Raw genomic sequence first — 27,668 nt, 5'->3', positions numbered from 1 at the left:
TTCATTTCCCGATCCAGTCACCTCGCACTCATCGCCAACCCCGAATCCCATTCTCCCTCAACAATCTAGGGCACCATGCCCGACGCCTCCGCCTCCGGAGCCTCGACCGGCCAAGACGGCTCGGCTCGCCGGCGTGAGCACAACCAGGGCAACCAGGAGCGCAAGTACACTCCCGAACAAAAGGCGGCCGTGCTGCGGATCCGACGGTGCAACCCAACAGCCTTCTATGAAATTTTGGAGGTTGAACGGACATGCTCGGACGCCGAGATCAAAAAGGCCTACCGCAAACTGTCGCTGCTCACGCATCCGGACAAGAACGGCCATGAGCACGCCGACGAGGCCTTCAAGATGGTGGCGCGCGCGTTCAGCGTGCTGGGCGACAAGGAGAAGCGCGAGAAGTATGATCGGTTCGGCACGGATCCGGACAGCCGCTTTGCTAGTGCCCAGGCGCAGGCTCAAGAAAATCCGTTTGCTGGGTTTGCGAGAAGAGGCGGACAGGGAGGGTTTGGTGGCGGTGGTTGGGCACACGAGGAGATCAGTCCAGAAGAGATGTTTGCGCGGTTCTTCAGCGGAGGTGGTCTGGGAGGATTTGGGGGGCCATTTCCAGGTGGGTATTATCATGAGCAACGTTGCTGGCGGAGCACATGTGCTGATTGACTCTTTCAGGGTTCGACGGTCCGCAGTTCGTCTTTAACTTTGGCGGACCTGGGATTCGAGTACATCAGTTCGGCGGGCCACGACCACGCATGCGGCCACGGAATCCGGGCCAGGAGGAGCCGGCCAGTCTATGGAACACGATCGTGGGCCTTCTCCCGATCTTGCTGCTGTTCGCGTGGCCCATCCTTTCCTCCCTCTTCTCTACCCTGTTTGCATCCACAACGCCGGCAACCCCAAGTATGGCCTTCGACGAGCCCAACCCGCCGCTGTATACGATGGAACGCACGATGCCAAACTTGGGCGTCAAGTACTATGTCAATCCGGCCGACGTGCATTCATACAGCCCGTCCAAGCTCTCGTCGCTCGACAAACGGGCCGAAGTGGTGTTGGTGCAGCAGCTGCGCATCCGCTGCGAGAACGAGATGGCCCACAAACAACAGCTGCGTAACGCCGCACAGGGTTGGTTCTTCCAGGACCCGGCCAAGATGGAGCTCGCCAACGCTATGGACCTGCCCTCCTGCCGGAGGCTGAATTCGTTGGGGGTATAAGAGAGGGGGGAGGGGAGGGGGGACATAAATGGGTTTAATGAGAAGTTTCATGACGGGGACGGGAGTGCGCGTATAGACGTTGGCGTGTTGTGTTGCTCACTTGGAGCTCGCTGTTGGGTTACATCTTCTTCAGGATTGCTGGCGTCGGAGGATGTTTGCATATAGCGTCTCATGTCATTCGTCGTGGACTTAGGAGCATATGTTAATGTTGTCCCTTTTTGCAAGCAGAAAACGGCTTGTCTTGGAGTCAGACTCTGACCTGTGTCAACACTTCACCTTGGGGTTGTTCTCACCCAAACACCACGCAGATTCTGGGCCGGATCGATTAATCACTTGCAGTCAGGTTGAAGATCTGCCAAACAATATGCTTTGGCTCGTATCTGGCTACGGGATGAGCTACGTAACTGACAATCCATCCAGCCTTGCCTGCGTCGTCACACCGAGTTGACCCATTTCCATAGTTGACGGCGTGAAGACGCGCAAGCCGGCGACCAGAAGACGTAGTACAGAGTGATCTACTCCGTAGATACATGTGGCGACGTCGCTGGGAGTAATGTTCGAGTGTGGCTGCCTCGCAGGATGACGAGTACTCTCTGGGGTCAGTTGTGGCTTGGACTCTCGTGACTGGCTGGCCTGGATGATGCGGCCCCACTTTTTGCTTGCTCGACCCCAAATGCCCCGCTGACACTTGGGGGCGTATGACGACGCTGGCGGGATGGAGTGTCGCAATGCAGCCGCTGGACCAACCACCCTCATGGCTGCAAGTTGGCGCGGCATGAGCTCTGACGGACTGCTGTCGTCAATTGCTGGACGCCACGAATGTCGCCTCCAACACCAACCTGGAACCTTGCTTCAACACATCCCTTTCTTGTCATGGTGTAGCCGGCTTCTCCAAGACACAACTGCATTGGAGCTCATGTCGAGTTTCCCATCTCGAATCCCATTGATTCTTCCGTTTGCATCTGCGCCGGTTCCCGTTTTCTGTCACATTGACGCAGGGATTCGCATCCACAGCCTGGCCCAGTGGCACTCGCCTGCGACTGTGCCACACTTTCCAGCGCTCTGCTCCAAGCTTCCTCCCGACGGAGGCTCACTGTTCGTCGCCGGGTAGTCCACATGATGAGAAAGCTTTCGCCTCATACCCAGCAACAGTAGCCGTCCGAGCCTGCCCGGTAGTACGCTCGCTTTGAACCCCGCCGGGCTCCGAGGCCTCCGTATCGGCCTCTTCCTCTTGTGAGCAGTGCGACAAGGACAAATTATCTCGTACAACCGACCGACCACCTTGCCGTCCCGCCGTCTGTTGCCTCGTTGTCTAGCGTCACCGCCTGCTCATCCTACAAACCCGACGCCGTCTTGACTATCTGCCCGGTAGATCAGCCATACTGTATCCAACGCCCTCACATCCCGCATCGGTACCATCCACGATGGTGACCCGCAAGCCCGTCCCGCAACGTACACCAGATTCGTGGCCGCCGCCGAGCAGCAATGGAGAGAGCAGAGACCAAGCAACGCAGGGAGGACAGCCCGGAGGAGCCTACGGTTCCGACTTTGCCGGCAATGAAGCGAGCATTTGGGGAAGCTCTGCCCTGTCGCGGGCTGGTGTTGAGGACAGTCAAGTTCCGTCCAGTGGCGGAGCCATAGCGAACCCCAACCTCTCCTACAACTCCGCCGCACAAATACTACCTACCTCCCAGTCCGCAGGGGTCACACCAAAGCCCGAAACAAACCCATTCAAGAGGAAAATGTCGCTCAGTGCGCAGTCGACAGGCGCTGGCGCATACCGCGGAGAGGCGTCAGGAAGTGCTCTCACCTCGGTACCCACGCTCCCTGTGTCAGAGTTTGAGCAGCTCACAGTCAACGATACGAGCACAAATCCCTGGCAACCCGCGTTCGATCAACGTCAGGCAACGACAACTTCTGCGGCTCCTGGACTTGCTCCTCTAGAGAGTGAGGAGCCCATTGCCATCGACAATGTCTGGGCCTCAAGCCGCCCTTCTCGCCAAGCCTCGCCAGCGAGAGGACTGACAGGGTCTCCCGCCTTGGTATCTTTGCCTTCGGACGGCTCGGCAATTTGGGACGAGGTCCCCAAAACAAACGGCTCCAAGCCCCCACCGCCACTCATAACGACAGCAGATGAGGACTTGCTCGGGGATTCCCACGCTTGGGACGACTTGGGCGCGAGGGACAAGGGGAAAGGTGCGGCTCCGCCAGCAGTGGTGCCGGACCGGGGAAGTTCGGGGGTGGACGACTGGAATTTGATTGACGTGGACGGGCAGCAAGCTCCGCTTTCGAGGCAGAGTACGTGGGAAAACTTCAAGGATGAGGATGATGCTGCCGTGGACAACAAGGCCAAGGAAGACAAGGCGGAGAATAAGCCCGATGAAGCTTCATCCTCACAACAACCAGCGGAGGCTCCTCCGCTACCCCCGAGACAAGCCACCGAACAGAGACCCCTACCACCTCCACGTCCAGTCGATAAGTCAGAAACGTACCAAATCAAGAACATCACGTGGTACGACGCGTTGGCGACTAGGAACCCCAGGAAGTCGCCTATCCTCGTGCAAAACGCTAACGGGCCCTGCCCATTGTTGGCTCTCGTCAACGCTCTCACCCTTACCACGCCGGCAGATCAGCCGAACACTGCGCTGTACGAGATTTTGCGGTCGCGTGAGCAGATCAGTCTCGGACTACTCTTGGACGCTGTTTTCGAGGAGCTGATGCGCCGGACGCCGCCAGATGTGGTCCTGCCCGACATGACGGAGCTGTATGACTTTCTGACAGGCCTGCACACAGGGATGAATGTCAATCCACGCTTCCTGCCGGCTAAGGAGGTAGTCGAGGCATTCAAGAGCGCCTCGCGGACGCAGAACCTGAACACGACGGAAAGAGCTGACCGCATTCCCGGCACGTTCGAGCATACCAAAGAGATGGCTCTCTATTCGACGTTCTGCATCCCGCTCATCCATGGCTGGTTGCCGTCGCGTGACGAACCGGTGTACGACGCCTTCTCTCGACACGCCGCGTCTTACGAGGACGCTCAGAACCTGTTGTTCCGAGAGGAAGAGCTCGAGGAGAAGCTGTGCGATCCCCAGAGGGGGTTAAATGAGGAGGAACAACAGATTTATCAGGATGTTGTGACCATCAAGGACTTCCTCTCCAGCTCGGCTACACAGTTAACCGGGTTTGGATTGGACGTCATTCAACAGGCCATGAAGCCCGGATCGGTGGCCATTCTTTTCAGGAATGACCACTTTTCGACACTGTATCGGCACCCAGAGACTCTGGGCTTGTTTTCCCTTGTCACTGATGCTGGGTATGCCGGTCATGACGAGGTCGTGTGGGAGTCGCTTGTTGACGTGACGGGTGAGAGCGCCGAGTTCTTCTCTGGTGATTTCCTCGTCGTTGGTGGCGCCTTGCACGACACAGCCGCTGGCCCGGCCCAAAGCGACGGCGGTGGTGAATGGACGACGGTTCAAGGCCGTCGTAATCGCAACCATCGAAGCCAGCCGAACAGCTCCTTGACACAAATACCCGAACAGCTCCCCCCACCGGTTTCCCCAAACGAACAAGAAGACCGCGACCTTGCCTTGGCTATGCAACTGCAAGAGGAAGAAGACGCCCGGGCCCGTGCTGAGCAAGAACGCCGCCGCCGCGAGGCCAGGTTGTCAGAGGAGTACATCGAGCAGCAAGGCCGTGCTAACGGCGGCAGTCGCGGCGGGCGCAACCCCACCGGCGTCCGTCGCCCGTCCCCCAACCAGCCGCCGATCATGAACTACCTGCAGAGCGGCGGCGGCTCAGGCCGGCGCGGTCGCGAGCCAACCCCGGCTCGCCCGGCTGCGGCATCCACCTCCAACATCAGCGCGACCAGCACGACCAGCACGCGGACCCGGCCGGGCACACAGACGGTCCGCTCGTTGCTGCCGCCGCTGCCGACGCAAAACGGCGCGAACAGGTCTACTTCATCACTTGCATCCTCCAGGAGGAGGGGCGGCGGCAGCGGCGGCCAAGACTCGGGAACTACGTCAGCCCCGACCTTCACCACCCACCGCCCCGCCGACTTGGAAGAGGACGACGCCCCGCCGAGCTACGAACAGGCGGCCAAGCAGAAGCCGTACGTGCCGCCTGAAGGACATCCGGCGCATCCGTCCTCCCCGCCGACGCCGCTGGTGGCAGCAACTCCAGTGCAGCCAGGCGGGCATGTAAGGGTTGCTAGCGACGGTGGGATGACACCGCCGTATCAGCAGCCGCAACAACCGCAAGGGACCGGTGGGTTGAGGCCCGGGGTTCCGCCGCCTGTTGGTGCGGGGGTGAGACAGGGGGATAAGGACAAATGCGTTGTTATGTGATGTGATGTAAGTATGGGTTTTCATGACTTTGGATGATGAGTATTATGATTTGGCATGGCATGGAATGACATGAAAGTTATGGATAAATGAGCTTTAGTTAAGTAGGGCGGGCGTTCTTTGGCTTGCTGGACTTCCTTATGGGAATGGTTGCGTGGGATTTATTTGGCACTGGGTGTAGATCAAAGCTTGGCATATGATGAAGATTGAGAGTAGGGTAGATTAGGTACTTAGCAAGCGACTCATATCATTCACTGGCTGGATCAAGATGGATAGATGTCGGAGGTGAAGTCGGAGATGGGACGGAGGCGGAGGACGAATGGTGGGTCCCGGAGATGTGGGTCCCGGATCGGTCCTCCGAATGGATCCGACCTTCGTCTCGGACGTCCACCGTGGCCCGGCTCGGGAGTGTGGGTCCGGAGCTGTTGTACCGCAATCCTTCGATTCACGGCCGAAACGGCCAAATGGAGACGTTGGATTGCCTATGCCTTCTCACTGCCGCTGCCAATGATGATGCTACGTCAGTAATCCATTCAATAATGAAGCATGCCGTTATGCCGGTACGGCACAAGTCAACCAAAACTCTGATCCAAATTCAGGGCTTTCCTGTTCCCATGGTCGTGGGAATGTGCGTTCGTGGCGTGCAGTATAGGTAGTTCCTATTTTCAGCATCAGGCGAGGAGCTTGTGGTTTTACGGAGTGGTTGTCTGCTCGGCCCAATGTATAAGAGGAAGACTTAAGGACAGTATCGGCAGGCATCTCTTGGGGGCCGGGCTGTGGAGAGTTCTCGTGAAAATACCGATGTATTGAGGTGGTTCTAACCTCAACAGATTGCAGTACGTCAGGAACGTAGTAGGTCTTTCACGTTCTTTTTCCCGACAGTGAGGCAGGTCCGGAATTTGGAAATGGAGCGAAGTTGATCCGAGGAAGAAGCCTGGTGCATGGAGGATCTGTTGAACTGGATGCTCGGCCTCACGCATATACTATGTACCCGACTCCGAGAGACTGTTGGGTTGCAATCGCGATCTCAGCCGCTGCCTTCTGGCAGGAGAGAAGGCGATTGACGTTACATCGGGATGACTGTTGTTGTGAAATAAAAGGCATATACAACGGCCCCCAACTGATATGATCAAGCACGATATCCAGTCAATGTGCGCGCCATGGGGACGTTCCAGGTTGTGTAATGTGCCAAAATAAGCTCTGTGTAACGAGGACTCTGTCGCCTCACAGCCGCGGAGCCGTGCGTGATGTGTGCTTGGCTGTGTCAGGCATCAGAATTTCAGGGCAGTTGTATGTAGATGATCCGGGAGCTCAATATGTTCCCTTGAAATCAAGCCGCATCAGCCGCAGAGGATCATCGAGAGGATTGGGAATCGCTGAAGATCTCTGAGGTGGATGAGGACGGAAGGGTCATATGTCTGCCTGGTGTACCTATGAAAAAACATCCCGTACTGTTTCCATTCATGCTTGTGACTCGTCCTGAGAACATTAAGATTCGAAATAGTTTGAACCACAATCCTCTCAGGTGTATTCTCAAGATCTCACCCCGATGAAAGCAAGAGGACTGGTTAAGTAATAATCTACATGTTGCTTACGACATACAGAATGCGTGCAAGAAAACGAGATGTGTTATGGCTATGGCCCAGCTTCCGTCCTGCTGTAGGATAAGGGTAGCTTTGGAAATGTACTTGACCTCATTACCATGAATCTGGAACACAAGATCCCGACACAGATCCTTCGCGGCGTTGTCATACTAAACATCCACCATCTTGCAGGTTAGCTATCCTGGACCTCTGTGTATCTCGTTGATGGTGGCTGTTATAGTTCCATGCAGTTCAGCTGCGGTGGGTGTGCCGCCTCCTTCAGAACAAAGTGAACGAAGTCGTGACAATGCTTGTCAGATCCATGGTTGAAGCCAACCTCAACATCGTGGTTCATGGATATATAAGAAGGCCTCGAGGGTCGCGATGAGGATGAAAACTCTATACTCGCCAAACAGCCAGCCAACAGGTCAACAAATCACCAATACATATTCTATTTTCGTTAGGACTTTCGATATCATCTCCTCTCTTCGAGAACATCACCATGACGCGCATTGCCGCAGCCCTCACTTTCATTCCCAGCGTTCTCGCCGTCTCCCTCCTCAACCTCACCCCCGGAACCCGCGAGGTTGACGTCGTGCTCCAGGTCAACAAGGTGACCTCTCAGGCCGCCATAGACGTGTGGAATGAGGATGGCACCGAGGTCTGGGCCCAATCCTGCTCCCGCGAGCTCAGGTCGGGCCCTTTCGAGAATATGGCCCTCGTCTTCGACGTCGACAACAACGGCTCTGGCACCCTCTCCGTCGGCAGCAAGAAGTACACCATCGCCGATTCCGAGCTCGTCAGTGGTGGTATCAAGTGCGGCCGCGTCGTGAACGGAAACGAGCTGGTCGTCACCTGCCACGTCCCGATCTCCAATGCCGTCCAGCTGCGGCGTATGGCAAAGCGGGACCTCCAGGACTGTTTCCCTAAGGGCCCTGTCAAGCTCACCAGTGTGGTGGCTACCTTTGAACGGAACTCAACGGATGTGGACTGGGGAAATGTCGCCAGCGACAAGCCGCCGGAGCTAGCTCAGCGGCAGGATATCCCGCCGGGCAAAGGGCGTCGGCAGTACGCTTGCTCCCAGTGGTCTCCTGTGACGCACCTGGTTGGAGATGGAAACCCGCATCAAAATCCCCTCCATATTCAAGTGACGGTGTGTTGCTCTCATCTTGCTCCCATTGACCTGACATCCACCTCCTGATCAATGAATCATCTTGAGGATCGATCAGCTTCGTCGCTAACTTACCCCCCTTTCTCCATCTCAGATTCCCATGAACTGCACCGCGCCCACCTGCTCAATTTCGTACCAGTCTGTAAAGTCGTTCAGCATCAGCTGGTCTGCAACCTTGAACCCCTTCACTTGGATCAGCGGCGGGTTTGCCGTGGAGAAGCAGGTTCAAACTGGCACTCAGGCAACGTGCGAGGGGGGAAAGGGCGATTATTTTGCTGTCTGGAAGGCCGTGGGCCAAACAGCCTATACTGTCCAGAATTTCTACTTCAATTCGTGCACCGGCTATCGCGCCGATGGCAAACCCTTTGTCATGTGGTCTCCCAACGCGAACGACGCCGAATCCCAGTTTTATTGCGTTTTTGGGAAGGATTTTGTTCGCAGACTCGGTGATCGCTGGACCGACTACAATGGGCGAGCCGGCGGTCCCTGAACAACCATCATTGAGTCTTTCGGCAGAGGATTGCTTGCTTGAGTGCTTGTGGTCTGGGTTGACGGGTCAAGGAGAGCAAGTGGCCTTGGCGGATGAAGTTTAATTCAGGTTGGTGTTGAAAACTGATGGAGCGGGAATAGACATGTAAAATAGAGTGCTCATAGAAATGGGATACCGGTCAATTTTAGCATCTACCTGCACAAATACTGGAAACCAAGGACCCTTTTCAGGAACGGAGGAGTAGAGATTCAGAACCTGGAAAACATTAAGTAGCAACTGAGGTGTGTTTGTCCTTGTTGGTATTCCGTGTGAGCCCCGACCGTGCCAAGAAAATCGCAACCGTTTGAGTCTTGGCGTTGCTGAGCAGCAGCTGACATCATGACGCATGGCCTGCAGGTTCATGTTGCGGTTTCGCAGGAACCTTGCCCGTCGAGGGTGTCATTCCGGAGGCCACCGTGACAGCCATCCGCAGATTCAGGGGTTAAAAAGGTTTTGATGAGGGGAGGATCAAGGTTTTCCTAAACAAACTCCATCTCCTCCCCCTCACATCATCGTAGCATACGCAGAGTACTGAGCGGCCACGGCTGAAAGGGAAGAAGATACTCATTCACACCTCATCATCAACATGGCCACCCTCACCACCACAGAGGGTCTCATCCCCAACTGGTTCCCGCCCAACCGGGAAAACTACGAACGCATCCTCTTCATCTGGCAGCTCTTCCCTCTGGTCTGTGTATCCCATCCAATCCCCTCTCACGTACAATGCAGCATCAACTAACTCACCACCCAGCTCGCGTCTCTCCAATGGCTCATCAGCTGGTACGGCATGGGCAAAACATCTGTCTCCTCACGGCTCAACATCCCGGGCCGCATCGCCTGGTTCACCATGGAAATCCCGGGCTTCCTCACCCTGCTCTACCACATGCGCTCTCTTTCCACCCAACTCCATAAAAACGACCCCTCGTACGACGGCCTGCCCTACCAAAACAAAGTCCTCGCGGCGCTCTTCGTGCTGCACTACGCCTACCGCGCGGTCCTCTACCCCTTCCTGCAACCATCCATGTCGCCCATCCACGTCGCCGTCTGGGGGCTGGGCGTCTACTTCCAGCTCTCCAACGGCCTGTGCCTCGGCAGCTGGCTCGGCGCGTACGGCCCGACCACGCAGGAGGAGTGGTCTTGGACCGGAGCCCGATGGTCGCCGGCTCAGTTCGCGATCGGCCTGGCCGTGTTCTATCTCGGCTTAGCGGGGAATTATTACCACGACGAGGAGCTGCGCGAGATTCGACGACGCGCAGGGAGGAGGGCCGCCGCCGAGGCGGCCAAGGATGCTTCCAAGAACGGAGGCAAGCCTGTCACGGAGAAGAAGAAGAGGGATATCGCGGCCAAGTATTACGAGCTGCCCAGCGCTGGGATGTTCAAGATCGTGCTCTACCCGCACTACTTCTTGGAGTGGGTGGAATGGTTCGGGTTCTGGATGGCGGCGGGTTGGGGGTCTGTTCCGGCGCGGTGTTTCGTCGTCAATGAGGTGTTTGCGATGCTTCCCCGCGCGGTGAGGGGGAGGAAATGGTATGCCGAGAAGTTCGGAGAGGAGAAAGTTAGGAACCGCTGGGCGGTCATTCCTGGGGTGATTTAACCTGGTCCTCCTTGTTCTCTTATCGTGGAGCAGTCTCTGGACAGGAATTCTGAGCGGAGCGAGGGCAACTATGACGATATAGATGACCAACGCATGGTGACAGGGACGTCTTTCTCAGATCATGGGAATAATGTACATACAAGTTGTATAGTCTCTGCAATTGCTACATACATTCCCCATGTCTCCCCTACTGCCACCCTGCCCTATACTCCGTACCCATGCAGTCATGTCTCCGGGAGTAATTCGTCATGACAAGTTGAGATGCATTCATTGTAGAGTTCTCGGTGCAGTTGCCGAAACCAAATATACACCGCTGGTGAGGTATGCACAGAGTTTGACCCCCTTAGCCCCTCTCCAGGCTTACAGGTTTTCAAATCCCAAAGCCCCCAAAATAACGCCGCCCTATGCCGTTTGCTCTCTTTTTGTCAAGCCGACCCCGATCATTTTCTCAGGATCACTCTCAAAAATCCGCTCTCGGCATCTTTGATTCCCTTCCTACCGTTTATCATACCAGCCATATTTCCCTACTACCCAACCGTTCCTTCATGTACACTCAATCCTTCTTCTGCCCTTGTTGTTTGTCGGCACTCGGCCGAGATATTTGACTTGGTGCCGCCGGCGGCGGTGAAGGAGGAGTCCCGGGGCCGGCACCATCTCCACCGTCCAGCGGGGGAAGAGGCATCCCCGGCTGGATGGACTCAGGCTTGGGAACAGCCATGGGTCCTAGAGGAACCGCGATACGGCCCTCGAGCTTCTCGCCTCGCAGTACCTTTTCAACTTCATTGCGGTCAAGAGTTTCGTACTCGACAAGCGCCTTCGCAAGCAGATCGAGCTCCTTGCGCTTGGACAGCAGCAGCGAACGGGCACGAGCATACGACTCATCGAGAACCTTTTTAACCTCGGCCTCGACCATGGCGCGCGTCTCAGAGCTCAACCTCTCGTATCTTTTCAGGTATTCGACTGGACCGAGGCGCTCCGACATGCCGAGTTGAGCAACCATCTGCCAGGCGGTGCGAGTCGCGGAGTCCAGATCCTGGATAAGTTAGAATGAGGTGTCTGAGGCTGAGATGGAATGATGGAAACTTACAGCGCTAACGCCACTGGTGACAAACTCATTCCCGTAGACAATTTCCTCGGCAGCCTTACCACCCATCGCGCGGTCGATGAGGCCCAGGTAATCGCGGACCTGGTATGAATACTTGTCCATGGCCGGCAGGAAGGCGGTGTGGCCGAGACTCCTGCCGCGAGGCAGGACCGTGACTTTGTACAACTCGCCAGCCGTGTCTTTGGAGTAGTAAGCGACAAGGGCGTGACCAGCCTCGTGATAGGCTGTCATTTCCTTCTCCTTGGGGGTGATAACCATGCTGCGCTTCTCGGCGCCCATGAGAATCTTGTCCTTGGCCCACTCAAAGTGACTGTGCATGACGGCCGACGCCTTCTCTTTGCTGGCACGGATGGCGGCTTGGTTGACAATGTTCTCGAGTTCTGCACCCGACAGGCCCGGGGTGCGGGCGGCGATAGCCTCGAGGTTCACATCGTTGCCCATCTTGATATTCTTGGCGTGGTGCTTCAGGATGGCGATGCGGCCGCGCACGTCGGGCAGTGACACGACGACATGGCGATCGAAACGACCGGGGCGCGTCAGAGCCTTGTCAAGTGATTCCGGGAAGTTGGTAGCACCGAGGAGAATGACACCGCTGTTCTGGGAGAAGCCGTCCATTTCCGTGAGAAGCTGATTCAAAGTCTGGCGCACGTAGGTAGCATCACGCGAGTTGCGGCGGCCGCCGATGGCGTCGAGCTCGTCAATGAAGATGATGGAAGGAGCCTTAGCCTTGGCGGCGCTGAAGAGCTCGCGCACGCGTTTGGCACCCACACCCACGTAGATCTCATCGAACTCGCTGCCAGACATGTAGAAGAACGGTACGCCAGCCTCGCCAGCGACGGCGCGGGCCAACAGCGTTTTGCCGGTGCCGGGGGGTCCGACGAGCAGAACGCCCTTGGGCAGCTTGCCGCCGAGGGTGTTGAACTTTTCGGGGTTGCGCAAGAACTCGACAAGCTCCTGGAGTTCCTCTTTGGCCTCGTCGCAGCCGTGCACGTCGGAGAAGCGAGCCTTTTGATTCTCAGCCTTGGCGTCGATACTGTCCACTTTGGTTGGGCGCTTGATGGTGGTCAAGCCTTCAACCACCATGCCCACGACAACCAGACTGAGATACGCGCAGAGACCAAACCAGAGAAGAAACTTGAGCCAGCGGAGTGCCGAGGTACCGAACGTCTCGTCCACGATGACGTGCAGCGGGCCGTTTTTAGAGCCGTTGGGTCCCGTCGAGAAAGCCACGTTGCCCCCAGTCTTGTGAGCCGCGACAGCCTGTCCAACAGCTTGCAGATTCTCGGAAGTCAACATCGGGAACCCAGAGCCTGTAGCGTCCGTGTGAGAGGCGGGATTGTGACCGGGGCCAGAGGCACCCATCATTGCCAGGGCTCTCTGGTACGCATCATCGCAAGCTTCGTTTGTGGCAAAGCGACCGGACTGGTAACGTTCGACGACGATAGCGGGCATGTTGGCCTTGAGGAGCAGCTGGTAAAACGAATTCTGGGCGGTGGCGCTGTTGGGGTTCCGGTTGGCGGCAGCCTCGCGGTTCGCAAGGAGGTCGCGCGGGATATTGCTCGTACCGAAGCGGCGCACATGGAGATTCGAAACCGAAGAGAGAGGCGTGATCCAATTGAACTTTTGCATGCGACTAGGATGATAGGTGCTCATGGAACGCAGACCGGGGAAGGGGGACCAAGGGCGAGCAGACCAAGCCGCACGGGAGCCGCACAGGAGTGGGTTTGCCAAAGCGAGAGAGCCGGGAGACACGGAAGCCAATTCGGAGAGGATGTTTGTTGGACGCGCAGGAGCCGAACGGCTCAGGAGGGATGCGGCCGGGGTGGTGCGGAGGAAATCCGGGAGCCGGACCTTGGGCACGACCGGCGCGGCGGCGGGGCCATGGTTGAGGGTTTTGGTTGAGGTGGCGGTTGACAGAGAGAGCCGAGGGGGTAACGTAGGACGGAAGGGTGCTTTATTCAGAGGCGGAGGAGCTGCGGACGGCCCTCTGAAAGGAACCATCAGAGAGTTGGCGACCGACGGCCACAGCTCCGTTGCCACCGAGGTGATGCTCTGGACAAGGAGGATGCAGTCAGCATGTCTGTCTCTGAAGAAACAAACAAACTAAATAAACAAGAAAACAACCTACCGGCAGCCCACTTGCGTGGAAAGCCATGTCGTGGAGCCGCACTGCCCGCTCTTGTCGATGCGGGATGCGGATGCGGGACCGGAGTCGGAATGGGAATTGTTGGATGGAGGATGGAGAAGTCGAAGCAAGAGGAAGTCGAAGATGATGCAACGGCCGGCTCAATCCCGGGCCAAGAAGAGCAGGGGCGATGACAGATTCGATTTGTTGGGCCGGGCCGGCAACAGATCAGGTGAGTGACAAGGCTTGGCGATTGGCCACCTCGGCTCCACCAGAACCCCGCGGGGTCCCGACGTCACATGACTTGGCGTTGGTCGGAAACCGGGACGCGGTTTGGGAGATCTGTCGCGTCTGACCCTGGCCGCAATTGTCCACCGCAGTCCTCCAGCCCCGAGAAAGATTCTTCAACAAAGACAGGGAAATCCAACAAGTCAGAGTACTCGGAAGTCAGCAACATTGACATCAACCTTGATCCGTATAAAATGAGAAACGTTTTGGATTCTTAAAAACAGTCCTTTAGCTTCCAATCTATTGTCCCCAACATGAACCGCTCCATCGAACAAGCGCTCCTCTCTCTGCTGCCGACGCACAGCGAGGCCTTCCCCGAGTCCCTGACTGAGCTGGCCAGCTCGTTGCTCGCTCAGTCGCGCCAACGCGCCAGCACCCTGAAGGCCGAGGAGGAAATTGCCCGACCCTATGCCTGCGCCCATCTGGCCTGCGATCGTCTCAAAACCTCCCTGAACCTGCCTCCCATTGAACCACGGCCGCCGATTCCACCACGCATCTACAAACGCCTGTACACCCATCTTTCTCAGATCCTACCCGCCGCCGCCTCCACCCCATCCCGTCATGCACCCCCCGGTTCTGCATTTGGCAGTGCCGGTGCCAGCGGCCGTCGTATCCGCACCCCCAGCTCCAAGATTCGAGAACAATTGCAGTATCAGGGACAGTCTCAGGCCTCTCCCTCGCCCCTCGCCAGCAAGTCCAAAGACCACTCATCATCCATCGCCGACCTCCGAGGCCATGCTCTCTCAACATCTGCCAGCCCTTCCAGGAAACGCGCCGGAACGGTAGAGCCCCTGCCCCGTTGGATGCGCCCTACCCTCCGCTTCCTCCTCTCCCACCTCGGCCCGGCCTCCATAGGCCCCGTCGTTGGTGCCGGCCTCGAGTCCGTCGTCACGCCTGGTGGCACAATGACGGACGACCCCTGGGTGCGCGCCAATCTTCCCGCCGTGCTTGGCGCCCTATATCTCTTTGTTTGGCGAGGCGTGACCTGGCCTGCCGGCGAGGGTGATGTCGACCGCGACAAATATATCGCCTTCCGCAAAGAGGTGGCAGCATGTTTGGCGAAGGCGAGGACAGAAGTGGCAGTTCCTAAGGGGAAGTCAGGAAAAGACGAGGTGGATGAGGAAGAGTGGTGGGAGGGGTGGACGGATGCGGGGCCTCGCGATTTGGACGCTGCTGCTGTAAGGGGTGGGAGACATGGATGGTTCGACATGAACTGGGCGGAGGGTGTGGATGATCTGGTGGTACGACAGAGAAGGGCTGAGGGTGGCTCCGAAGATGCGGGCGGCGTTGACAACGGGAATGCGGCGCCCCTACAAGTACAGCGCGGGGACAGTATGTTCCAAGAGAGGTGTGATTATCTCTCGGAGAGGAAGCGGAAGGCATACGCCGACTGGAAGCAGAGCATGTTAAAGCGCATCAAGGAACTCGAGGCGCGGTAACAACCATCATCACAACTTAGACATGTTTTCTTTCGCCTATCTACCCCTTTGAGCCTAAGCACCGAGCTTCTTCAGGCTCTTGACCGTGTCCACGATAGATTCCTCAAACGTACGATACGAAATCCCCAGCAACTTGTTCGTCTCTGAGTTGTCGAACCGGTACCTCTTATCCGCTGGCGGCTTCTCCCCAACCGCGAGGGCGCTATCTTCCGGCACCTGCTCGGCATACTCGGGGAAGTTCTTGCGCACAATCTTCCCCAATTCGGCGTTGCTGTACTCGCCTGCCGTCACGAACAACCTCTTCCCTGCCGCTTCCTTCACGTCGAGTCCAGCCTTCACGTGAGCCGCCGCCACGTCCCGGACGTCGACCCAAATCCACGCCACCCCAACCTCAGGGACGGCGTTCTTCCACTTCCCCTGCAGCAAATCGACAATGCGCTGATTGCTCGTGTTGATTCCGTCCAGGCTCTCCACGGCCTGGCCCGGCGCCAGAGGACCGAACACCATGGGCGGGTTGATCGTGACCAGCTCAAACTTGTTGTTGTCCTTGACGAATTCCCACGCCGCCTTCTCAGCAAGCTTCTTGCTCGCACGATAGGCCGTTGGAGGGTTGCGGTGGATATCATCGATTGTCACCGGATTCCAGGAAGCCTCGGAGAAGACGGTGGCCGGATCACCTGCGCGCGCCTCATCCAGGATGGCAGCAAAGGAGGATGTGACGACGACGCGGCGCACAGTTGGGGCATACTGCGCGACGGATTTGAGGATGGATGTTGTCCCGACGATAGCGGGATCGACCAGCTCGGTCTTTGGGTCCGCTGTGAGAAAGATTAGCATCTTTTTCCCGACGAGGGGAGGGGAAAACATTGAGACAGGGACTGGAGCGACGCACTGAATTTGAAGTGGAACGGCGAAGCCGTGTGCAGGACCACCTCCAAACCGGGGGTGTTCTTGACGACCTCCTCAAAGGCGTCCTCGCGAGCAATGTCTGGCACGATCGCGACTGTCAAAGCGCCCGATTCTGCCTGCGACGGGTACGCCGCGCGGATCTTGGCCGCTTTGGCCTCACTGCGCACCGTTGTCACCACTGTGTGGCCCTGAGCGAGGAGTTGGTCGAGGATATGGGCTAACAGGGTTGTTAGCAGGCTCGGATGGAGAATGGAGGCAATACATTTGATTGTGGGTGGGAAGTAAGAGCAGCATGCAGCTCTTTGCCTTTATTAAATGAAATGTACGGAATGCTTACCGGCAATGAAGCCGGAACCTCCTGTGGTTTTGTTAGCTATAAGTGTCTCCTACAGGGGGTACGCCTCTGAGTTACTTGCCGGTCAGTAGTATTTTGGTCATGGTGTTTTCTTGCAGGCTGATTTGACTGGGAATGCTGGTATCGAAACCAAGTCTCTCTTGTGGTATAACGACGGCATTTCGGGGTTGAGTTGAGATATATATACACAAGAGACCGGCTGCGCTGCATTCCACCCCACTTCCATCAGTTGATGCTCCGAGCCCCTCTCGCTGGGACGCTGACGGCATCGGGGCCGATCTTTGGCACATGTTCTTGGCATCCCGGGGCATCAATCTTAGGTCCGAAAATGGGCACCATATCTCCGGTGTTCTATCAGGCAGCGTCCTCCATAACTACCTCAGTTGTGCATACTCTGTATCATGGTGCGGCTGAGGTTTGAAGCCGACACTACACGTCCAGGTGTAGGCATCCTCTACCTTAGGTTGTCTGCCTGCCCGGCTACCGTATCTCTGACGCCGGTGTCTGCAGCGCCACGCCACAAGGCTTTTCAGCGAAAGATGAATTTAAGCAGCGCTTCTGCCGAGGATCAATGAAGTCTAGATGTAGTCAAGACGCACATAAGAGATGAAGCGGTGTTTGTGAACTCCATCCTAAGTGAAGTCTTCCTGCATTGATACCATAGATATGAACTCAAAATCCCCATCCAAAGGACAGTCCTCTGGTGTCAAGGCCTTGTTCGAGGACTCTCCCGAGTGTTCCATATCAAACGTCGAGGCCAAAACAACGTTTCACTACTTTGCCGATCTCCCTTCCGAGCTCCAGATCCAGGTCTGGGAGGCCGCCGCCTCGATTCCCCGTGTCGTGTTCCTGAGACCCAAGACGGCCGTCGACAGAACCAATCTCCCCGAGAAGTTCTGCGACAAAATCCCGGCTGTACTTCACGTCAACCGCCAGTCCCGACATGTTTGCCAGCATACCTACCACGTCCGGATCCAGGTCCGTGGCCGGGGGAGCTTCTGGGAAACATACCTGCTAGCAGAGCATGACATCGTTGCGTTGAACGACGCCGACATCAAATATGCGGCCGACCAGCAGCGCTAGAAGGAATTCGGCTGCGGGTGGTATCCGGCCGACACGATCTTCAGCACTCCGCCACGTATCGTGCAGCTTCGCCTCGCTCCGTTGGGTGGTGACGGCCCCTTAAGTCTGAACTACTTCCTCTGCAAGCTCGCCGAATCCCCCGACGACGACCACGTCCGGCTCTCCCCTACCATGGAGGCCGCCCTCCGCCGATACGTCTGGCATTCAACATCCTACTGCTGCATCCGGGGCGACCTGGACAAAGTCCGCCGTGTGCTCGTCTACGGACCGCGCTGCACCAAAGCCTGGCCGGGCGTCCTCTCAGACCACGAAGTCCTCGCGAACCTGGAACGCGCCATCGCCGGCCTGAAGGCTCGAGAAGAGGTCGACACTTTCTCGTCCCTTCCACCTCTACAACGTCGCAACCGCGGGGTCACCGGCCCGATAGTTCCCATGAGATCGTTAGGTCGTTCCAAACGCCCCAGATGGGCTCCTCTTGAGTTCCTGAACACCTTTTACCGCGACGTCGGCATCAAGCCGCTTCCCGCCCGCTACGCCTGCCGTCACAAAAGCTGCCAGGAACGGCCCCGAACCTCCGCCCCCAGCTGGTGCGGCCAGGACAAGGATCTCAAAATCGCCGTCGCACGCAGCCCGCTGGCTTTCCCGACCTGGCTGCTCAAGATCAACGGACACAACTGGCAGCCGAGGTGGTCCGATCGAGTGTGGCAGCCATGGAGTGAACGCACGGCAGACGTCGTGTTGTGGTCCCTTCGTGACCTGCCCGACGAGCTGCTCAATCCCGTCGGGGAGTGGAACATGAAGCGGGCGCTGTCCGCGGATCTGAATGTGCACATATATGGATGGGTCGGGACTTCTGGCTTCAGCGAGCAGAGGTTGTTGGTCTACGGCAAGGCGACGCGCAGGTTCTTCTTGCGAGGGTGGGACCAACAGCAACAGCAACGACAACAACAGAGTTCCACGAGCCGGCAGGAGGAAGAACCCCATCCCTTGAGCGCCGAGTCGCGGCAGTTGGGAATCAGCCCGATGTTCCATGAAGCCATGCTCACGAAAATGGGCCTTCTTAAACCATCATTAACCCGGACATCTTCATGGGGCGGCCTCGTGACAAATGGGCGCCGAGGAGATGGAGAGGATGATGAGGATGAAATCGAAGACGAACCAATTGTAGGTACTTGGCTCAGGGGTTACCTTTGCCGGTAGGAAAAAAACATACTGTATGGTTAACTAGGTGCCTAGGGAGGGATATGGTCGTCCTTTGAGTTTGTGGGAATGTTTTCCAACCTCGTCGACATGACTACTTATGTTTACCGTCCTCTTCACAGCATGAATTCAGGCGCATCATTCAGGAGAAGTCTTAGTGCATAAAACATGACCGTTACTTAACAACTATCATCATCGGGGTACCTCAATCCACAGGCAGCCCACTTAACCAAACAAACTACATCCCACAAACCCTTTGGGTCAAGTCCTAAGGAATCGGCCGACGCTAAGTCGGACCCGAAAAGATATGGCACTCGTTGGGGTGTCTGCCATCTGGACAGACTGCATATTCGGTGCATAAAGTCCGCATTTCTCATCTCTCGTACCTCAAGAATCGAAGCCCGGACGGAGTCGAGACACCTGCGTCTCAATTCCTTGACGCATCATTCAACCCATCGTCTCCCAATCCACAACCATTACCCTTCCTATTCACCAGACTCACGTCTCAGACCCTAACCTATGCCATCACTCCGTCGTATCCATCTTATCTCCGGCACTTGCAGCAGCATTCGCCTTAGCCTTGGCCCTCCTCTCCGCCTTCCAAGCCTCAATCCTTTCCTTCAACTCCACATCCGGCACGACGTCCTCAATCCCCATCGGCTGCCGCGTGTACGGATCCTTGGGGTCGCTCAGCAAATGCTGCATGATCGTGGACCGGTCCACGACGTGCTTGCTGGGCAAAATGACTGGGTCATTCATCAAGACGCCCATGATCGGATCCTCAAACTCTTCAGGCGCATCGTCGTAATCCAGCTCGGCGCGATCCCACTCCTCCTTGGCCTCCTCAATGCGCTTGGCGAGCGCGTCCCAGGCGCGCACGTCCTTCTCATCCTTGAGGTGCTTGGTGCGGAGGATGTGGGCTGTGGCAGCCATGGTGGCAGGCTTGTAAGAGCGGCCATCCGCTGCGACGGCTTCGACGAAGGAGCGGGAGTTGCCGAGGTTGAGGTAGATGTCGACAAGTTCAGGAAGCAACGTCTTGGGGTTGAAGAAGTACTTCTCCGGGTTCTCGACTTTGAGGGTGCGAGATTTGGGGCCCGTCAAAATGTCGAGGTTGTAATCAAGCATACCGGCGAGGCGGTGGACAATCTCGGGCATGGTGAACGCCTCGCTCAGAGTCTCCGTGAACAGGCGCATCATGGCAACGGTCTCATTGGCAAGTTGCATGTACGAAGTTGCCTGGCCCTCGGCGGTCCGGAGCTCTTCCTCTGTCTTCTCGCGGTCCTCTTGGGACAGCGACGGGTCCTTCAACCGGTCTTGCAGTTCGTGGATCTTCGGGAACTTTCCCAGCCCCTCATCCAACACAAAGGTAGCGTCATTCATGAGCAAGTTCACGAAGCGCACGAAGAAGGCTCGGTTCGATCTGAACAATGTTAGAAACCTGACCATTCAGCCCCAACTCCAAGAACAAGAAACTTACTTGCTCGACTGCGTCAGCTGCTGACGGTACACGTCATTCGACCAGACGCACTTGATGACTTGGAAGATTTCATAGCGGATATTAAACTTGTCGTAGAACTGGGTATGAGCGCCGGTAGACTCGCATTCTATGTAGAACTTCATAACGGCATGCAGCAGATAGTCGTTGGCGAACTTGGTGTTGGTCAGAGCATCACCCAGGATGCCCTTCTTCATGTGATAAGTCGGCCAGGTCCCGTGGCACAGCAGGGTGACCAACGACGACTTCAGATATGGGTTGCGGATGTACTCGGATGACTCGAGGAAGGTGACGCAGAGGCAGATCATCTCGTCACCGGCCGCCGACAGCATCACTTGTGGGATGTAGCGGAAAACAAACTTGGAGTTATCCACAACGTCCTGCAGGGCGTACTCGGGCAGGCATTTGAACGCCTCTGGCTGCTCTTTGGGCAATGGGAGGCGCAGCGGCTTATCCGGCGTGTAATTGCTCTGACTGGCGACACGGAGCAGCCAAACGGTGACATACCGCATGAATTGCAGAGACCGGCTCTGCATTTTTTGCTCAAGGAGGACGCCCTCAATGGAGTATTTGAGGGCCAAGCACCGTTCAAGCACGGCCGTGTGCCGGGCCAGCGCAACGTCCAGCATGCGCAACTGGTCCGGTCGGTTGAGCAGCTTCTGGCGCTCAGCCTCCATCATGGCAATGCTCTTCTCGAAGTGCTTAATGTCACGGTCGAGATTCTTCATCTTGGCGTTGGCTGCTTCGCTACCGTAGTGGTGAGCTGCCAGGGTCAAGAAGAAAATCTCGGTGATGAAGTTGTTCTCTCCCTCGACCGTCGTGGAGTAGAAGGTATCCGATTCTGCCTGGTCCGCATTCAACTTGGTTTCATCCTTGATATCAATTCTCGGATTCCGCCGGAAGTAGTTGATGTCAATACGATCGATCTTGGAAAAGGTGGCATCCATGAAAGGCTCGCAGAGAGTGTCTAGAATGACGGTTACATTCACCATGAAGCCGTCCGATGACACCTCCAGAGGGTCAACCCGCATGGCGCGCCGCTTGTGGTTGGTGTTCATGATGTGTGCGAACCAATCCAACACCTTGTTCCGAGTTTGGGGGCTCGCTCGGATGAAAGTGTTAATGATCGCCTTGAGATCATTCTGATGCGCAGAGAGGGTCATCTGCAGCGCATTCTGGGACGTCTGGATGCGGTTCTTGTCCATGGTCCTCGGGCCTGCAAAGTAGATAGTGGTCACCTCAGGCTGCAGAGGAGATATCCTGAAGAAAGGACCCAAGATGGTCTTCAGCTCGATTTGAGGAGCCTTCAGCTCTGGCCTGTAGAAGGATGGGTGCTCAGCCAAGGCGTTGAGAAGAGCCGGGAACCTGGAGTAGGTCGTCATCGCCTGGGTCGGGAAAGGTCAGCAAGAGAAAATTTTCGAGCACTCCATCAATGCCACTCACGTTCACACAAGGCTTGTAATCATCGTTCATGCTCAACTTGGCCAGACGAGCGCTGATGTCCTCCATGGCCTTGGTAAACAGCGGCGCGATGGTGTCGTCATCGGGCATGCGAGCCACGGCCTCGGCAAAGAAGTCCATGTCCAGGCCCTGCTCGTCCTCAACCTCGCGCAGCAGATAGGGCACGAGAGTGTCGTGCTGCGGGTTCGCTTCCCGGCTACATGCCATCGTCAGCACCGGCTCGGCCCTTTGAACTATCCGCTAGCTCTCCGCCTCAAGTAAAAAAACTTACCCAAACAGCTCCGGCACCGTCAATGCGAAGATGCAATTACTAAAGCATAACCTCCTTGCCTCTTTCAAGAGGGCTTCCTTTTGCGGAGCTGGACCGCGCAGCATCTTGAGAGTCTTGACCACGCGCTTCCAGCAGGGCAGTAGATACTCGAAGAGGGGCCTGTCTACCGGAACTGCGCTGGCTGCCTCGACGATAGCTTCTTCGAGGCGGGTGACCGACAGCTTCAGCGGGGCATTCTCCTCGGCCAGCTCAGAGCTGAGACCGGGCAAGAAGGTCAATTTGTGACCATAGGCATCGGTTGTACGCGCAGGGTCTACCGAAACGCGGAATATGGAACTCAAGACTCGGTCGGCATAGTCTTCGAACGACTCGGGGGCGGCAGCGGGGCCGGTCGTGGATGGGGTTTGCTTCCTGGGGGGCGCCGAGCCTGAGGGCCCGTCAACATCTGAAGCTCGTCTCTTGGTGCTAGCTTGGGCCTCGTTGGAGGCACTACCTGTACTACTGCCAGAGCTGGCGGTGGTCGGCGCCGGTGCCTTTGTGATATTGATCTTGGGGGTGGTGGCTTCCAAAGCTGGTTTCTCAGTCGAGACGGGCTTTGGCGTGGTAGGCGGCTGGGCGGAGCCGGAGCTGGATGGCGTTGAGGTGTTGTTCGAAGTGGTAGCGGGAGTCGAAGAACCCGATGCTGGCCCTCCCAGCTTCGCGAGGCGGCGTCGGCGGATCTGCTCCATAGTCTCTTGATCCGGGGCATCGGGGGTCGGTGCCGGCGGGGGTTGTCCACTTGGATCCATGGCGTCACTTGTTCTGGATGCTATGGATGGATTCGACAAGATCAAAGGGGATTTCCGGTTGAGTTCAGGATGGAGCTGACAGGTAATGCCGATCGACTTGGACTGGGAATCAAATGGGACGGGATGACTGTGGAGGATTCTGCGTTGGAAGTGGAAGGGCTGAATAATACGCTGGGCGTCGGTCTGTGATATTTGGTAATCCAAGCCAAGGCAAGGCAGACACAGCTGAGATCAAGTCGGGGTGGGATGAAGATGGCGGGGCTGAGGTCAACAATGGAAGCTATGGCTCGGGAGGTGGTTATCGCGTTATCGATTGCAGCCTAGAAGGCGTAATGTAACGTTACGCACCCCGAAGTATCGTAATTACGGCATAAGTACACTACCTTATCGACCTGAAGTGAGATGGTGTTTGGATGAATTTCCATGATAGCAAAAGAGTCCACATGGAGTCACTCACATGCCGATAAAATGAGATACTATGTGGATAAAACTACCCGGTGCTTTAGCTAAGGTATTTGCAGATTCCATGATTGGGCTTCCATCAATGCCATCAGTTTGTCATGTAATACAATCGCTCGGGAGGGAGAGCTCTGCTGGTCACTTGACAATGGTGCTTGTGCGGCCACCCAGTGCTCATGATGACGATGACTACCATCAAGTCTGGATGCCATCACAAGCTTCTCCTACTGGCCGTAGAGAGCCTACTCATAGCCTTTGTCTTCACATATCCCGTCTTCGACAAGGTTCCCATTCCCTACTGTACAGAAACCTTACGGACTACTTCTACATGACATTACTACTCATTTCCCCGTCCGATTGCTGAACTCTGTCAAACCAGATGGACCATGTTAGCCGGTACCCAGCCATGATTAACCTGATAAAACCCAATTAAACGCCATTGCCCTCGTGTCATGAGCAAACCAAACATCCTAGCACACATTGTCTCCAGACCATTAACTCCAACCCAGCCAACGCCTCACTGTCTCGTGGCAATATCCTCACAGCCTTGTCAGGGTTTCGCCCCTTCCCTCGCTCACCCTCCGACGGCCACTATCCGATGACGATGATCCCGCCATAGCCCCACCACCACTGCTGCTCTCCCGGTGATAAACTCCTTCCGACCCTCCTGACAAGCCCCCTGATGTGCTGCCACCACCAGCAGCGGCTGCCAAACTAGCAGCATTGGCGGCCCTCAACTGGGCATTCCGCTGCATATACTGCATATTCAGCAACCACTTGGTGTGCATGCTGAGCACGCCAACCTTGTCCCCCAATTCCAGAAACCTGTCTGCCACTTGCTTCGAGTGGTGCAAGAAGCTGGCCGACTGGCGCATGTCCATCTCGCATACCATCTCGCGAAGCTCCTCCATCTGGGATTCGAGTCGCTCGAACTGGGCCAGCATGTAGTTGTGGGGAGATTCCCATTGCGTGTTGTCCGCTGGGTTGGTTGAGCCGGAGGTCGCAGCAGTTGAAGCAACAGCCCCGGAATTAGCAGGCGCTGCTGAGATTCTCCGCCGTTCGCGTCTCTTAGAATCGCGCGACGCTTCGAGGCTTGCGAGCCGCCGTGTCAGGTCCTGGATGATCCGTCGGTCCTCCGCCTGCTGTTCCAACAATCGGCCCACTGTCTCAAACACACACCCATTCCTCTCGTGCTCCCTGACAATCTTACGCTTGTCCGCTACCTTGCAGCCAGCCGTCTCCCATTTGCACTTAGCCATGGCCTCGGGACATTCCTGCTGGATATGCTTCAGCATGGTGTTGTTGACAACGCTCACGCTGGCATCGCACTCGGGGCAGGTAGCATAAGCAGCCTCGCACTCCTTCTCCCAGTGGGCATCCAAATCCACAAACGCCACCGGCTTGAGGCAAAAATCGCAGTTCGTCGTCTCGTGCATGCATTGGCCCTCGATGGAGCGCAGGTGCCTCGGCACGAGCTTGTCGCAGTCTGACTTGGGACAGCGGACCAAGGTAAACTCGCAGTGGCGCTCGTAGTGGGCCTCGAGATTCTCGCGCGCGCACACATAGTCGCAGCCCTGGTTTGGGCAGCGTGCCTCCAGGCGATCCAGCTGCTCTTTGATGATAAGAGGGATAGGTCGGTAGTCCCGGTTCTTTTCTATGGGCTGCCGGTCGATGGGACAGACGCGCTGGCGCTCAAGGGCACGGTTAATGCACTTGGCGCAAAAAGTGTGACCGCAAGGTGTCGTGATGGGTGAGTAGAATGCTGTCCTGCAGATGGGACAGATTAAAGTCTCGTCCACCTGCCCGACATAGTCGATAGCCTGATAGTCCATCTTAATGACGGCTGTCTTGACTTGGGAGGCGTCCATGACGACAGTGCTGGTCGGCTGTGAGAGGCTCTGTGATGACTGCGATGAGGGAGGAGATGGGTTCGACAGCTGTCTTGATCGTGGCGTCGTCGTCCCATCCACGGGGGTATTTGGAGGTGGCATTGTTTGTCTTTCCGGGATGCCACGGGGATCTTCGGGGTGTCGCTGGATGAGAGTCGCCACAACAGGTCGCGGATCTCCACCACGCTCGGCAACTGGGAGCAGTGGGGGTTGGAGTTGGACTTGGGCGTTAAGGCAAGGCTCGAGGCTGGCAAGGGATATTGAAAAGTCAACTCAGTGAAAATGGAGACGGCACTTGAATTTACAAGCCAGCCAAAGAGCTTGGAGATAATCGGACGGGAAATGGTTTGGGAGTGTGAAGGTGGATGTTTGGTTGCGCTTGTGATAGACCCGGAATGGGTGTTGAGTTGTGTCAACGACCGAGTCGAGCCGGCACCTGGCCCGCTGGACCCGAGAGGATGGAGCCGGCCTTGCCCCACCACGTCGCAGCCGCCCGAACCGCCCAAACCACAACACCAGTCAACCACACGGCGCCAGAGAGTGCGATAGTATACTAACAGTTATACCAGCTTCCTTTGTGACTATTGACTCTCACAACTCCTGTAACACATTTTAATTGGAGTTTCAAAGTCAAATTCACTTTCTCCATACACTAGAGTTAGTCTTGAGTTAATAGGATTTACACTAATGCTGTCAAGCACCAACACGTTTGCTCCGTTGTTAGACCGTTATCACTTGCATCCTTCTGAGCCAAGACTTTAAAAGCCCATCATCAGATCAGTCAGGCACGACAGCGTAAACGTAAACAAAGGACGAATCACAGATGCAGATGAGTATGAGCATCCGCATAAGACAGTTCGATACGATGAATTGTCCTATTGACCGTAATGTTTACTCAGGAAAAATCAGCGATGTGTTGTTCCAAAGTAGATCGAAGTTCGACCAAAAAGAATCTGATGGTCTTGGTGTTCGGAATGTGTCAGGTATCCAAGTTCTAAGTTGTTTCTTCTCGCCCATTCCCCTCAGTTACTTTCATCAGCGAACTTCCCTCCCATCCAGTTCCACTGCTTCCATAGTCCCATCAAGCTCCACAACTCTCTCCTCCCTCCTTGTATCTAGCTCTGTGACCTCCTTAATGGCATCCAGCTCTGGTACTCTCACCGCATTTGAGGCTCCCAACTCGGATGCCGCCTCCGCCCTGCTCTTCACTAGCTCAGTGGGCTTAGGAACGGGGGGTCGAGTGGAGTTCTGGCTTCAGTACCACGCCCACTCCTGCCCCGTTCCCTGTGGATGAGGGGGCTTCTTGGGGTTGTGGCTCTCGTTGATGTGAGCGCAGCCTTCGCTTCCGCCACCTGCGGAAGAGAATGAAGCCCAGGATGGCCTCGAGGACGGCGCAGATCGTGGCCGTAGCTATCAGGGCTGGCGCTGTAGATGAGGACGAGGGAGGGGAGCACGATGATGCTGATGTAGAAGAGATATTGCTGCGTGATAGGGTGCTTGTTGATGGTTCGTCAGGGAAGTCCGGAGCAAGAGTAAGATCCTCGTGCTTCATCCACCATTCTCACACCAGAAACTCTAACGTTGATGCTTGAATACACGGCCGCCCCATACGCGGTTTGATCTTCATCAGTGATCGAGTAATACCAACCAGGATCCGATGTCCAGCCTGGACTATAAGCGCAAAAGAACCTTTGGTTCAAGTTCCGGAAGTCATCCGCGCATGTCATCGCGAACGAGATACCGTCTTCCTCTTGGTTGTAGTAGGGGCAGCATATGGCGGTAGTGATATTTGGCGCTTTGGATTGAGTGCTTTGAAAGGCGGTCCAGTACCCCAGAGAGCAGGCAATTCCTGGGGAATAAAACTCATTGCTGGCCAGGGTATAATCGTTGGGCATACAGCTCACGTTGGGGTCGATGAACCACATCCTGGTAGCCGATAAAGCGTCCGTGAATATGCCTGCAAGAAATGCCTCCGCAGTCGCTGGGCCGAATGAAGCTAGTGGTGAGCGGGATATAGTTAGGGGAAGGTTGTCTGAGGTTCCGTGCTGTCAGCCCGTGGAATGCCTATTGTCTGCCAGGTCCGGGTTTCCTGTCGTCGTCGGCGGCGGCGTGGGGGTTGCTGCCGGGTCCGGCATATTGAAAGAGATTCGCAACGAAATCTGGATGGTAGGAAGTGTGAGAGCGTTCGCTAGTTGTCTCCCTCCAGAAATATCGTATGAGCGCCGCAGAGAAACAAGGTCTGGCTTGAGAAACATTGTTTTTTTTTTTTTTTTTTTTTTGTTTGTTTGTTTGTTTGTTTTGTTTTGTTTTGTTTTGTTTTGTTTTGGGTTGGGTGGGGGTGGGGGGGAGGGGACGCGACGTAGTAGTAGTAGTCGT

The 27,668-nt window shown here is 56.3% G+C and overlaps 12 protein-coding genes across 12 annotated transcripts; 8 read left to right on the top strand and 4 right to left on the bottom strand.

The window, feature by feature from the left end:
* Nucleotides 1-75: 75 nt before the first annotated feature.
* VTJ04DRAFT_8701 (uncharacterized protein) lies at nucleotides 76-1,205 on the top strand (the record flags this gene model as incomplete). Its single annotated transcript, XM_069367167.1, has 2 exons — nucleotides 76-607; nucleotides 667-1,205. 2 exons carry the CDS (start codon nucleotides 76-78, stop codon nucleotides 1,203-1,205), a joined length of 1,071 nt encoding a protein of 356 aa, XP_069215522.1.
* A 916-nt stretch (nucleotides 1,206-2,121) lies between these two features.
* Nucleotides 2,122-2,442, top strand: VTJ04DRAFT_8700 (uncharacterized protein; the record flags this gene model as incomplete). Its single annotated transcript, XM_069367166.1, has 2 exons — nucleotides 2,122-2,300; nucleotides 2,358-2,442. 2 exons carry the CDS (start codon nucleotides 2,122-2,124, stop codon nucleotides 2,440-2,442), a joined length of 264 nt encoding a protein of 87 aa, XP_069215521.1.
* A 187-nt stretch (nucleotides 2,443-2,629) lies between these two features.
* VTJ04DRAFT_8699 (uncharacterized protein) lies at nucleotides 2,630-5,551 on the top strand (the record flags this gene model as incomplete). Its single annotated transcript, XM_069367163.1, has 1 exon — nucleotides 2,630-5,551. The coding sequence occupies one exon, from the start codon at nucleotides 2,630-2,632 to the stop codon at nucleotides 5,549-5,551; it is 2,922 nt and encodes a 973-aa protein (XP_069215520.1).
* Nucleotides 5,552-7,633: 2,082 nt separating this feature from the next.
* On the top strand, nucleotides 7,634-8,792 carry VTJ04DRAFT_8698 (uncharacterized protein; the record flags this gene model as incomplete). The annotated part of the gene is made up of 2 exons (XM_069367162.1): nucleotides 7,634-8,284; nucleotides 8,397-8,792. 2 exons carry the CDS (start codon nucleotides 7,634-7,636, stop codon nucleotides 8,790-8,792), a joined length of 1,047 nt encoding a protein of 348 aa, XP_069215519.1.
* A 625-nt stretch (nucleotides 8,793-9,417) lies between these two features.
* On the top strand, nucleotides 9,418-10,425 carry VTJ04DRAFT_8697 (uncharacterized protein; the record flags this gene model as incomplete). The annotated part of the gene is made up of 2 exons (XM_069367161.1): nucleotides 9,418-9,519; nucleotides 9,583-10,425. The coding sequence occupies 2 exons, from the start codon at nucleotides 9,418-9,420 to the stop codon at nucleotides 10,423-10,425; spliced, it is 945 nt and encodes a 314-aa protein (XP_069215518.1).
* A 226-nt stretch (nucleotides 10,426-10,651) lies between these two features.
* VTJ04DRAFT_8696 (uncharacterized protein) lies at nucleotides 10,652-10,912 on the top strand (the record flags this gene model as incomplete). The annotated part of the gene is made up of 1 exon (XM_069367160.1): nucleotides 10,652-10,912. The coding sequence occupies one exon, from the start codon at nucleotides 10,652-10,654 to the stop codon at nucleotides 10,910-10,912; it is 261 nt and encodes an 86-aa protein (XP_069215517.1).
* A 66-nt stretch (nucleotides 10,913-10,978) lies between these two features.
* VTJ04DRAFT_8695 (uncharacterized protein) lies at nucleotides 10,979-13,685 on the bottom strand (the record flags this gene model as incomplete). The annotated part of the gene is made up of 3 exons (XM_069367159.1): nucleotides 10,979-11,458; nucleotides 11,513-13,582; nucleotides 13,659-13,685. 3 exons carry the CDS (start codon nucleotides 13,683-13,685, stop codon nucleotides 10,979-10,981), a joined length of 2,577 nt encoding a protein of 858 aa, XP_069215516.1.
* A 512-nt stretch (nucleotides 13,686-14,197) lies between these two features.
* VTJ04DRAFT_8694 (uncharacterized protein) lies at nucleotides 14,198-15,382 on the top strand (the record flags this gene model as incomplete). The annotated part of the gene is made up of 1 exon (XM_069367158.1): nucleotides 14,198-15,382. The coding sequence occupies one exon, from the start codon at nucleotides 14,198-14,200 to the stop codon at nucleotides 15,380-15,382; it is 1,185 nt and encodes a 394-aa protein (XP_069215515.1).
* Nucleotides 15,383-15,436: 54 nt separating this feature from the next.
* VTJ04DRAFT_8693 (uncharacterized protein) lies at nucleotides 15,437-16,729 on the bottom strand (the record flags this gene model as incomplete). The annotated part of the gene is made up of 4 exons (XM_069367157.1): nucleotides 15,437-16,200; nucleotides 16,275-16,508; nucleotides 16,629-16,649; nucleotides 16,708-16,729. 4 exons carry the CDS (start codon nucleotides 16,727-16,729, stop codon nucleotides 15,437-15,439), a joined length of 1,041 nt encoding a protein of 346 aa, XP_069215514.1.
* A 583-nt stretch (nucleotides 16,730-17,312) lies between these two features.
* VTJ04DRAFT_8692 (uncharacterized protein) lies at nucleotides 17,313-19,445 on the top strand (the record flags this gene model as incomplete). The annotated part of the gene is made up of 3 exons (XM_069367156.1): nucleotides 17,313-17,624; nucleotides 17,796-18,893; nucleotides 19,146-19,445. 3 exons carry the CDS (start codon nucleotides 17,313-17,315, stop codon nucleotides 19,443-19,445), a joined length of 1,710 nt encoding a protein of 569 aa, XP_069215513.1.
* Nucleotides 19,446-19,454: 9 nt separating this feature from the next.
* On the bottom strand, nucleotides 19,455-22,944 carry VTJ04DRAFT_8691 (uncharacterized protein; the record flags this gene model as incomplete). The annotated part of the gene is made up of 4 exons (XM_069367155.1): nucleotides 19,455-20,349; nucleotides 20,407-21,809; nucleotides 21,868-22,081; nucleotides 22,157-22,944. The coding sequence occupies 4 exons, from the start codon at nucleotides 22,942-22,944 to the stop codon at nucleotides 19,455-19,457; spliced, it is 3,300 nt and encodes a 1,099-aa protein (XP_069215512.1).
* A 998-nt stretch (nucleotides 22,945-23,942) lies between these two features.
* On the bottom strand, nucleotides 23,943-25,394 carry VTJ04DRAFT_8690 (uncharacterized protein; the record flags this gene model as incomplete). The annotated part of the gene is made up of 1 exon (XM_069367154.1): nucleotides 23,943-25,394. The coding sequence occupies one exon, from the start codon at nucleotides 25,392-25,394 to the stop codon at nucleotides 23,943-23,945; it is 1,452 nt and encodes a 483-aa protein (XP_069215511.1).
* Between the last annotated feature and the right edge of the window lie 2,274 nt (nucleotides 25,395-27,668).

Source organism: Mycothermus thermophilus, assembly GCF_041956435.1.
Source record: "Mycothermus thermophilus strain CBS 625.91 unplaced genomic scaffold VTJ04scaffold_6, whole genome shotgun sequence".
NCBI classification, from domain to species: Eukaryota; Fungi; Ascomycota; class Sordariomycetes; order Sordariales; family Chaetomiaceae; genus Mycothermus; species Mycothermus thermophilus.
The sequence above is the reverse complement of the archived record's forward strand: the minus strand, read 5'-3'. Positions and strand labels throughout refer to the sequence as shown.